This window comes from Prorops nasuta, unplaced genomic scaffold, assembly GCF_024137725.1.
Source record: "Prorops nasuta isolate Cenicafe-Biocafe unplaced genomic scaffold, Cenicafe_Pnas_1.2 PNAS00010, whole genome shotgun sequence".
Classification (NCBI taxonomy): domain Eukaryota; kingdom Metazoa; phylum Arthropoda; class Insecta; order Hymenoptera; family Bethylidae; genus Prorops; species Prorops nasuta.
Window position 1 is genome coordinate 8,320,093 of NW_027116807.1, and position 12,152 is coordinate 8,332,244.

A 12,152-nucleotide genomic window follows, 5' to 3' on the forward strand; every position below is an offset into this window, starting at 1 on the left:
ATACAACAAACTCTTATTGTAAATTTAATAATCTTGTATGACAATGTTTTAATTGCTATTATTTTAAATTAAAGCTAGTTTAATTAACATATTTTTATTTCATCCCTTTCTCAAAATTCTAAACACATGGTAATTACCTATTTTTATAGTAGTCATATATTCGTTAAATTACATACAAAATTACAACTGTTTTATATTTGTAAAGCATAGCTGTTTGTTGCAATGATTTTTATTATTCAATATGAGACAAATCGCATTTTGTTTAGGTAAATGTCTTATTTATCCGCCACATCCTTCCATATCTTATGCGACATTTATTTGGCTCCGTTGCACTATTTTCTTCCAGTCTATATCATATAACATTAATTTTCTAATCATTTATACATACACACAGATCTAATAATACTGCTGATCTGCAATTATTTTTGTAATTGTTGAAATGATTGTTAAACCATTATCTTGTTTAATTTGTAAAATGGACATTTGAATGATGCTATTAAAATTTGGCAACTTTTCTGCGAGATATGTTCTGATAATATTTGTGAAGATAAAGTTCTTTAAAAGGTATATGTATACTGCTGAGTTCATCTTGTTTTCAGCTTTAAATAGTTTTCCAACTACACGCATGGATATCTATTTTGAATATAGAATACATATTTCATTACATCTATTATGATATTGTTAAGATTGATAGAAAGATATCAATTCTTTGAAAATGATATATTATATATCTAGTAACTGGATTAATTAAGGTTTTAGAACAGATAAATTTCACAAACAAATAGGACTAACAAAATATGTATTATATGGCTGCGTTCCGTTATTACTGCATGTACTCGGAGTATACTGCAAGTATACTTCAAATCGTTTCAAAATAGCTTGCAGTAAGTTTCCAGTATACTGCAAAAGTCCTAGGGAAATTCATGACGTCATGAATTTTTCGTCACTTCCTGCCAATTTCTTACTGCATTTACTGGGCTTTTCGAGGTGAGGTACAAGCAGTAATTCCACAAAAATAAAAATGGCAGCCTCGTTAGAAGAATTAATATTTCTCAATGAAGAAAATCAAACCATAAAAATAATGGTTAATGCAGAAATTGCTGCAAAGGCTAGGTCTGGTAAGTTTAATTACTTTGTATTAAATTATATTTATAACATAATTTCTTTTTGTATATAGTAAAATATGTATATTTGTTATAGATATTATATTTGCTCAAAGCTTATATGAAAATTCAAATCAATTACAAGAAGAATTAGTAGATGACCCAGAAGAGGTGAATGATTTTCAAAGTACAGAAAGTAAGCTTCAGCCATATATCAGCCTTTCTATTTAAATTATACTTATTATTCATGTCTTTCTTAAATATTTGTAGATACATCTATAGACCACCACATTTGGTCTGATAATGAGACGAAATTATTATTAGCAACTTATAAAGATAATAAGGATAAGAAAATAAGTGTAAAATGTTTATTAAAAAGAATATCAGAAAATATGAAAGAACAAGGTTATAATATTGCTCCTGAAAAATGCAATACGAAGCTGCAAGCATTGAAACGATCATTCAAAAAAGTAAAGGATCACAATAAACGCTCGGGAAATGAGAAGAAAACTTGCAAGCATTATGAGGTATATATTTTCACCACAAGTTTAATTAGCTTACATAGATAGTAAAATATTTAGAGTTCAAATAATTTATATAGCTTTTGATATGTCATAGATGTTACAAGATATATTTGAAAAGGAACCATGGATACAGCCTGTCGCAGTAGCTGGAACATCAATTGAACCTGATAAAGAAAATGAAGGTAATATATTATAAATATATTGTGACGCAATAATCTAGCTATTCCTTTATCTGCATTATCTTTCTTATTAATAACGAAAGAAAAAATATGTACATTTCCACGTTGCATAGAAAGGGTCATATATAGGAAAGAAAGAACAAATAATGTTTATGAAAGGGCTTAAATATTATAACTATAACTTTTAAATTTTTATATTGCACTCTACTGATAAAGAAGAATAATGCAGATAAAAATAATTAGGTGTTACTTATCTATAATCTTATTTTTAGAACCGCCAAGGAAAAAAAATAAAAAAGATGTATTACAGTTATTATTAGAGGAAAAGAGACTGAATAGACAAGATGCCAACAGAAGGCATGAAGAGAAGATGAATAGAATTGATGTAATGCATCAATTGTTACAAAATTTATCCAAAGAATAACCAGTATTATTCATTATGATAATTATCAATAAGCATAACCTGAAAGTTGTGATTGCTACATAAATAATATAAAGAAAAAGTTATAAGTTTTTGTTTAAGCGATACATAATCGCTCACTGTGATAATTATTATTAGGTATGATATAAAACTTAGTGATTGTTACATAAATACATAAGTATATTTATTATGATATTTTTTGTTAAATGAAATAAGTTGCCTGCTTTGTCAAAATTATTATTATACATAACCCAAAATTTTGTCATGTTTGTTACTTAAATATATAAGAAAGATATTGTAATTTTATTTAAGTGAAACAAATTATGGAATAAAACGATACAAATTTACTTATTGCTCAATTATTTATAGAGAATAATGTGCATCTAATCAAATTTAAAGAATATGATTACTTGATTAATATGTATGTATTAGATCTAACATAACTTAAGAAATTGGAATGCTGTACATATTTAAAAATATTTATATTTCGTTGTTTAATAAATACATTATGGCATTTCCCTTACAAATTCCTTCTGCTTTCAAAGTATTAATATTGCTAGTATTAAAATTTACACGATTATCACTTCTTTGTTTGACAAGAATTGGTATATTATCTAACATATCATTTCTTAATATGCAAATATTGTGCAAAATACAACAGGTAATAATATAACGTGGAATTTGGTTTGTTTTGGTCATGGGTAGTTTATCGAGAATGCTTCGAAATCTCCCTTTAAGAAGACCAAAAGCTCTCTCAATAATCATTCGTGAAGATGATAAAATAGTATTGAATTTTATTTGATCCTGCGAAAGGTGACCATTATCTTTAAAAGGGACCATTACATATTTTTGGATCTCGTATGCTGCATCTCCAAGAATATGACTGTTGCAAGGAAAATTTGTATCATTCAACATGTCTATGATGTTGGATAATCTGAAAACACGCATATCGTGCACTGATCCCGCTTCTCCACAATACACATGTAGAAATTTTAGATTTTCATCACATACAGCCTAGAAAAAATACATATTTTGTATAAGTAAATCGTTAGTAAAAGCAATATTCAATGATGAAAGTGTTTAAAATACCTGCAGTTGTAAAGAGTGATTGCCTTTTCTGTCTATATATGCCTCAGCTCTTTCTCGTGGTGCAGCAATTTTTATGTGGGTACCATCTATGGCTCCAATTACATTCGGAAACCTATAATTTTGTTTAATTTTCCTCATTGTTGTTTTTGCTTCCTCGACTAATGGCCATTTTATAAATGTATGTAGAAAGCTATATAATGCATTAATCACCCTTCGAAAAGATCTCCAAGCAGTTGATTTGCTTATACCAAATCTATCTCCAACACATCTGTATATTAACAAAAATTTAATATGTTGATTTTAAAATGTATTATTACTTGTTTATATTGAATGAAATTGAAAAACATAATTTAAAATTACCTAAATGAATTTGGAGTTGCCATAAGCCACAACGATAGAAGCAATTGCTTTTCTGGCAAAAGTGAATGACGTCCGTATCTTTCTGATTTCCTTTCTAAGTAAGGATGTAGTAGTTCTATCAAGAAGTGAAACGTGTTTCGTGTTATTCTGTAACAATCAATTTACATGCAAACAATTTAACTAATTAACCATTATTATTGCTACTTTTAAATATTTATTCTATTGTTTAAAACTTACCGAAAATGTGATTTGAAATCAGCATCAGAGTAGTTGCACACAATAGTTTGAAAATAATTTTTCATTTTTATCCTAGAAATTCGTGTAATAGTCCTTAGCTCCGTAAAATAAACTTCATCGTTATCATCACTACTAACATCAGAATCTGTTTCTATTTCAAAAATAATAAAATTTATAGCCGACGAAATTATTTCTCTCCTCTCCATCCTTTTTTACAAAAAACCACAATTTGGAATAAAATTTAATATAAATCAATTTATTAGACTTCAAAACAGATTATTAAGATTGGTGACTGTACCAAATACATCTAGCATAATCTAGCATTAAGCCACATCACAACTACAGCTTACTGCAAATCCGTTCCTTTTTACATTTTAGGCAGTATACTCGCAGTACTAAAGTAAAAACGGAACGCTATTAGCAGTATACTGTAATGACGTCACTGTTACTAGAGATGTACTGTACTGGCAGTAATAACGGAACGCAGCCTATATTGAGGAAGGATATCCAAATGTGAATTATTTGAAGCTAAAAGCAAGATAAATTCAGCAATATCCTTAAATGTATTGGAGAACAACTTCCTCTCAAATTTAAAGAGAAGATATCCTATGGAAGAGATGCCAAACATTATAAGTAAAATAATTCAAGTGTCCATTCTTCAACTTTAATAGAACAATGGTTTACCAATCATCTTGACATTTATAAGATTAATTAGTCAATAGAATAGCTATATTTGAGTGTATATAAAAATAGCAAAAAATTAATCGTATATTTTGAAAACTAAAAGAAAGAACTAACAAGGCAAATAAATGTTACATAAGATATGGAAGGATGTGGCGGATAAATAAGACATTTTCCTAAACAAAATGCGATATGTCTCACATTGAATAATAAAAATCATTGCAACAAACAGCTATGCTTTACAAATATAAAACAGTTGTAATTTTGTATGTAATTTAACGAATATATGACTACTACAAGAATAGGTAATTACCATGTGTGTTTAGAATTTTGAGAAAGGGATGAAATAAAAATATGTTAATTAAACTAGCTTTAATTTAAAATAATAGCAATTAAAACATTGTCATACAAGATTATTAAATTTACAATAAGAGTTTGTTGTATATGCACTAATCGCTTACACATTCACTATTATAACATTAAGTCACAATTATTGAAATGACTGGACCGTACAGAAATGCTTAATGTATTAATACTTTTTCATTTATTGGTCTGTAATTACTTTTTTCCTTAATTGAAAGTCATCATAACCGGATTTCAACTGTAACAAAAAAAAGAACCACAAAGTATATTTTCTTAAAAATTCACAATAATTTTCATTTTTTTTATTAATTTATACTCATCTGATATATTTTGTCTTCTCTGTTATTTATTAAAATCCTTCCTTCTTTTCCACAATCGTTTTCCGAAAATATTATTTTTGTTGATGATACAAAATTGAGGGTTAATCGCGCCATTTGACAGCTACGTACAAACTCCCTAGAAATCCCCTCGCCCCTCTGATTCTAACTACACAACGCCACGACGCAAGATTAATGGCCAAAACACGTCCGAACTCCGAAAGCACTGAGAGCTTATTATACCTAAAACACTATACTTCGTTTCTTCTCTGTGAATCACACTTACTATACATTTTGCGTGGTATATTCAACCCACAAAAAACAAGCTTTGCTTGTAAAAAAAGGACGGCAAGTACATAAGTCGTATCTAGTATGATTAATATATAGTAATATAAAATATTTTAATTAAAAAAAAGTAGTGAAATCCAAATGTTAGGCAAGTATAAATTTTTTCCATGGCGAAAATTGAAATTTAGAAAAAAGTAAATAGTAATACAAAAATTAGTTGCCAGGCCCGTTGTATGCAATCGTATTAAATAGCCACATTTTTAACTTACGAGAAGCAATGCTTATATTGCAAGATAGCAACTTACACATGAATATTACGGGCCCGGCAAGTAATTTTTGTATTACTATTTACTTTTTTCTAAATTTCAATTTTCGCCATGGAAAAAATTTATACTTGCCTAACATTTGGATTTCACTACTTTTTTTTAATTAAAATATTTTATATTACTATATATTAATCATACTAGATACGACTTATGTACTTGCCGTCCTTTTTTTACAAGCAAAGCTTGTTTTTTGTGGGATCTTATAACGTTTTGTAAGAATATAGGAATTAAAACTAAAAATTCTTTTAACTAATTCAATCTAATAAAACATTTTCCAATGTTCTCATCGTTCCATAATGTAAAGCTTCAATTCGAGATATTAATTTATTAATCTATTAAATATAATACAAATTATTACAATGATGAGTTCTTATCATAATTACACTTTTAGAGGCATTTAACATAGGATTCAATGACTGTTTGAGTTATATTTTCAACATCATATACCCAATATCACATTAAAGCCTTTCGCTTTCAAAAATTTGTTTCTAAATTTACCTTTAAATCCACTTTTTTCTTAGGTGTTACTCTCACTATCATCTTTGCATTATGGCTCTTTCCCTGGTAAACTAGTGACATTTATATATTCTTTTCATTAATATAAACTGTAAAATATATACCAGTTAATGCAATGGAAGTCTATGTTTTTTAGGTATACTGCTTTCAGTTTCTTGAAGTTACACACTGTATGTTCTATTACAAGTGAAATATTGAAATTATGAATTCCTTTCATATTTACACATTTACATGATTTTATTATAATTTTCATCAACTATGTTATTTCTAATTCCAAAGTTGTATGCCCAAAATCACCTGCAGGCACTTCACTCTCAAGGATTTTCTTATAAATTAACTCATATTTATCCATCACTTTTTTAGCTGTTAACCTCAACATCAACTTTGAATTATGGCACTTTCTCCAGCACACTAGTGCCATTTATATTTTCCCTTCATTAGTATAAACTAGGAAATACACCAATTTATACAATGGATGCCTCTCTTTATTAAATATACAGCTTTCAGTTTCCTAATTTTATTCACCATGTGCCTGATCACATGTAAAATATTGCAATCATGAATTCTTTTCATATTTACACATCTACATAAATTTATTATAATTTTCATCAACTATGTGATTTCTAATTCCAAAGTTGTATGCCTAAAATCACCTGCAAGCACTTCACTCTTAAGGATTTTCTTATAAATTAGCTCATATTTATCCATCATTTTCTTAGCTGTTACCGTCAATATCAACTTTGAATTATGGCACTTTCTCCAGCACACTAGTACCATTTATATTTTCCTTTCATTAATATAAACTAGGAAATACACCAATTTATACAATGGAAGCCACTCTTTTGTGGATATACTGCTTTCAGTTTCGCAAAGTTATTCACTGTAAATTCTATTGCATGGAAAATATTAATATGATGACTTCTTTTCATTGTTTCATTTCTAGATGACGTTATCATTAAAATTATGATTTAATTGACTTATATATTTCAAAGGGTTTATGCCCAAAATCACCTGTAAGCCTTTCGCTATTAAAAATTGGCTTCCAAATTAATTTTTTAATTTCTCCACCTTTTCCTTAGGTTTAACTCTCAACATTAACTTTGCATTATGGCTCTTTCTATGGTAAACTGGAATCATTTCTGACTTCTTGTATTAAATATTACAGCTTAACCCTGCACAATGACACAATAAACATGTTATTGTAAATCAATCTGAAATAAAATCTCACTAAGTACCAAAAGATATATTACATATTATATTATAAAAATCAATGTTATTCTTATAAAAAATTAAATTTGAATAATTTTTTTGGTAATAATAATAATTTCTTTCTATTCTGATTGGGGAAGCGTAGGTAAATATATGGTTTTAATACTTTTTTATATTATAATTGAATATTAAATAACGATTAGAAAATATTTATCTGCTTTTCTTTAATCGTAGTAATAAGAAAGATTTATTGTCTCATGGAAAATTGTTTCTATATATGATATAACCTATCGGACAGTTGAAATCCATATGAGTTTAAAGAAAAGAAAAATTTAAACATGAATTTTGTTATTGATTTCCATACCTGGATGTTTAGCATATGTTTAAACCTCATCCTTCTCTGTTTCATTTACAACCTTTGTTAATCTGCATTCTCCAATGACAGGGTATTTCCAAGAATTGTTATAGCATTTGGCACTGGTTGGCATCAAACTACAAACTATGAAATAATGCCTATATATAACTTTGTTTTAATTAAACAAATTCTTTTTACAATGTACTTACTTTACATGAAAATGTTTATGTTTATAGCTATTGAGACACTACCGTGTGTCTTAATTATGAGTGAATGTAACAAGATTATCCTTATCAGTTTTATCTGCAATAACCTGCATTTTTGAATAACAGGGTATTTCAATAACCTTTGAAGTACATCTGGAAAGAGAGACTCAACAAAGTAATTGTTATATTTTAATACATGCTTGAGCTGAATTAAAAAATAAATAAATAAACAATTAATTTTTAATTACATACATTTTAAGCGGTTGAATGAGTTACACATACTTTACCATGTGATAATGAACAATTGGCTTATCTTTTTCTTTCGCTAGTAAATTGACATATCATTGAGTCATCAACAGTTAATCACATTTCAAACTACTGTTTCCATTGCTCAACCAGTACTCCGTAGTTGCATTAAACCAAAGCTCTGTTTTCCAGCAACACATGGCAGCACTATCTTCATTATCTATTTTATTATAAAAAGTAGTAATATCCACTGGAACTGTAACTGATTCCTCTTTAACTATGGTAGTACTTTTTGGTGCTTGCATTTTTCCAAGAATTGTTATAGCATTTGGCACTGGTCTGGCATCAAATTGCAAACTATGAAAGGATACCTTGTATATAACTTTGCTTTAATTAAACTAATTTTTTTCACAATGTACTTACTTTTCTTAAAAACGTTTATGTTAATTGTTGTTGAAACACTACCATGTGTGTTGGTTATGAGTGAACGTAACAACCTCATCCTTCTGTTTCATTTACAACTTTCGTTAATCTACATTCTTCAATAACAGGGTATTTCCAAGAATTGTTAGAGCATTTGGCACTGGTATGACTTCAAATCAGAGGTGCATACAAGGAAAATATTTTATTTATAACCTGAAATAAAATCCCACAAAGTACCACAAAATATTAAATTTTAATATATTTTACAATGTTGTGTTACTTATCTGATTCTCCATCAGACTCCTTCATGTATTTATTCCTTTAGTTTGTTTAATTATCTACACTTTGAATTATATCATACTATTTTTATCCCAACAGAGTAATTTTGATTTTGACAGTTCTATCGAAATCGATCGAAATTTAGGGTTATGCCGGTATTGAATATAACAGGTGAATATAGCAGCCAACTTCAGCCCGACAGAAGCGACCAACTTCAGCCCGAGACATACAGATCAGCCCGAGACATACAGAGAAAAGGGAGAAGAATTTCAACTTCGGCATATATATAGCTAACAGAGTATGAGATCTCTGGATTGCGTGAACCGATTTTAATGTTTATGGGCTCAAATGAAAGCTCGTTCAAAACCATTTTAAGAAAAGCTTTGCTTAAATCATGATAGTGGATTATTCACAAAGAAAAATCAGTTTGAAAATTAGGACAGCCAAACTTGCTGTATAAGAGAGTAGTGCCTCGACGGCCGTATATACATGTTATTATCGGTAGAGGGTAAAGTGCCATAATATTTTCCTATAGCAAATTTAAGGAACTTTGGGTGAGTAGTTTATATTATGCAGCACATGCCCTCTACCGTCTCATCAACTATAAAATAATATGATATAGTAATGTTCATCCTTCCTTAAACATTTATGTACAATGACGATCGCCACTAATGGCCTGCAAGATTTTTTTGATGCGTTTAGGAACCATACTTCCCCATGGATTTTTCCCCGCCTGGACTGAGTGACTGGAAAGAGTATAGGATATGAATGATAGGCTATCCTTGTTTAAATGCCTTAAAGAGAAAGAGAGAGCCTTATACCGCGTTCAACCTGGTTTCTCCAGGCCTTCGTTTCTTATTTTCCTATCTCGGACGTCGCCATTGCTCTTCTCTCTCTAACTCATAGATTTCTATCTGCGTCTTTGTCTAAAATAATTCTACGTCACTGGGTGATTTTTTGGTGAGTCTATACCACTGGACCTATCTGTGAGTCTTGTGAGAGTGTGAAAAGTGCAGAAATGTCAGTTTGGCAGCGCGGATTTTTAATCAAACGAGTGTTAGTATAAATTGTTAAAGAGTTTTAATTTGTTGGAAAATGTTAACCAGTTATAGTGAAGTTATAAAATTTTTAATGACTTTTCTGGATTATCGAAAAAAACAGGTATACAAATTTTTTATACTTCTAAAAACTTACATTAAGTATTAAGGATATATATTAAGTTAATTCTTGTCAAAATTAACTTAATATATAAATGTATAAAACAAATAGATTCATGAATTCAAATAAGAAATACATAATAAAAAATATTATTATAATTTTTTAAATAATATGCAGATCCTAGTGTATTTATTATCATGTATAGTTAATTGGTAAAATTACTGCTAATTATAATGTCTCTTTTTCCTAGGCGTAAAGGTTCTATGGAAGGTCCTACCAGGAGTAAAGTGCATACGTCATAATGATTTCAACCAGAGGAATTAAGCAACGCTAAGCAATGGAACACAGTTTCAGATCACGCAGCATGCTCTCCACATCTATAATAAGCCAACCTGTTTTCTTAGATAAGTAATATTACTGATAACCATATATAAAATGTATTCAAACATGATCCTTTGTGGTTTCCCTTATGTTTCGCAGGTCAAATGTTCTAATAAGGCTGATGAGCTGCATCCAATTGGTAAATAAAAATGAGGGCAGGCTGTGTGTCAATTCTGCTGCTTCAAATTTGGAATCTCTATGCAGAAGCCAAATGGAAATATTAAAAAAAGATTTGTTATTCAGGTATTATTTAACAATGATCTAAATGCATCAAAATGGCTATTACTGGTAGTCATTTTTCAAATTTGTTTATATCTAAACTAATTTTCTTTGCTGGTTTAGGTCCAGTAAATATTAATAGATTTGGCTGTCAGTATTTGATCTCAATAACTGTCCTGCATTACAAATGGAGAATAGTAAAGCTGATGAACTGCAACCAAGTGGTGAATAAAAATGAGGCCAGGTTATTTGTAATGCTGCTGCTTCGAATCTGGAATCTCCATGCAGAAACGAAATTGGAAAGATTAAGAAAAGATTTGTTATTCAGGTATTATTTAACAATGATCTAAATGCATCAAAATGGCTATTACTGGTAGTCATTTTTCAAATTTGTTTATATCTAAACTAATTTTCTTTGCTGGTTTAAGTCCAGTAAATATTAATAGATTTGGCTGTCAGTATTTGATCTCAATAACTGTCCTGCATTACAAATGGAGACTAGTAAAGCTGATGAACTGCAACCAAGTGGGGAATAAAAATGAGGCCAGGCTATTTGTAATGCTGCTGCTTCGAATCTGGAATCTCCATGCAGAAACGAAATTGGAAAGATTAAGAAAAGATTTGTTATTCAGGTATTATTTAAAAATAATCTAAATGCATCAATATGGCTATTACTGGTAGTCATTTTTCAAACTTGTTTATATCTAAACTTATTTTCTTTGCTGTTTTAGGTCCAGTAAATATTAATAGATTTGACTATCAGTATTTGCTTTGAATAACTGTCCTAGATTATAAATGGAGATGAAAGAAAATCTCATATATAGAAAGTAGGGTACAGGATAATGAATTAATCTTTCAAAATATTTTTCTTTTCTTTATTTAGATTACGTTTATATATTATATTGTGAATTATAAAAGATTTATTCCAATGGATTCAAGAGCAATATACCCTTTGCTGACGATATTAATTAGCTTCTTACTTTTTCTCCTTTTTATGTTTAAACGTCGTCATTTGCCATGAATCCCACAGATAAATCTATATTTTTACTTTCCTATGGGTAATTCTACTTTGCATATGTATTTGCATCCATGCTCAAAATAATTATAATCATAGTAAATGAATGTATTTATTGTGTTCGGGAAGTAAAGCTTTGTAGATTATGGTAAAATGTATTAGTTTATTGAAATATTATTAATTGATAAATGAAATTATTGCTATTTTATAAGGTATTAACTATATGTAATTTTAATAAAATAAAATGCCTTGTATAA

At 28.9% G+C, this 12,152-nt stretch overlaps 1 protein-coding gene across 1 annotated transcript; it reads right to left on the bottom strand.

Annotated features, from left to right (window-relative positions):
- Nucleotides 1–2,707: 2,707 nt before the first annotated feature.
- On the bottom strand, nucleotides 2,708–4,119 carry LOC136777161 (putative nuclease HARBI1). The gene is made up of 4 exons (XM_066733237.1): nucleotides 3,914–4,119; nucleotides 3,677–3,823; nucleotides 3,317–3,584; nucleotides 2,708–3,241 (listed from the first exon to the last, which is right to left on the bottom strand). Exons 1-4 carry the CDS (start codon nucleotides 4,117–4,119, stop codon nucleotides 2,708–2,710), a joined length of 1,155 nt encoding a protein of 384 aa, XP_066589334.1.
- Nucleotides 4,120–12,152: the final 8,033 nt, after the last annotated feature.

Bases quoted from the DNA above. Each gene is read 5' to 3' on its own strand.
- LOC136777161 (XM_066733237.1), bottom strand. From the start codon at position 4,119: ATGGAGAGGAGAGAAATAATTTCGTCGGCTATAAATTTTATTATTTTT. The intron at 3,824-3,913 runs GTAAGTTTTAAA...TGATTGTTACAG, and splicing joins GATTTCAAATCACATTTTCG to AATAACACGAAACACGTTTC. The intron at 3,242-3,316 runs GTATTTTAAACA...TATTTTTTCTAG, and splicing joins ATCACTCTTTACAACTGCAG to GCTGTATGTGATGAAAATCT.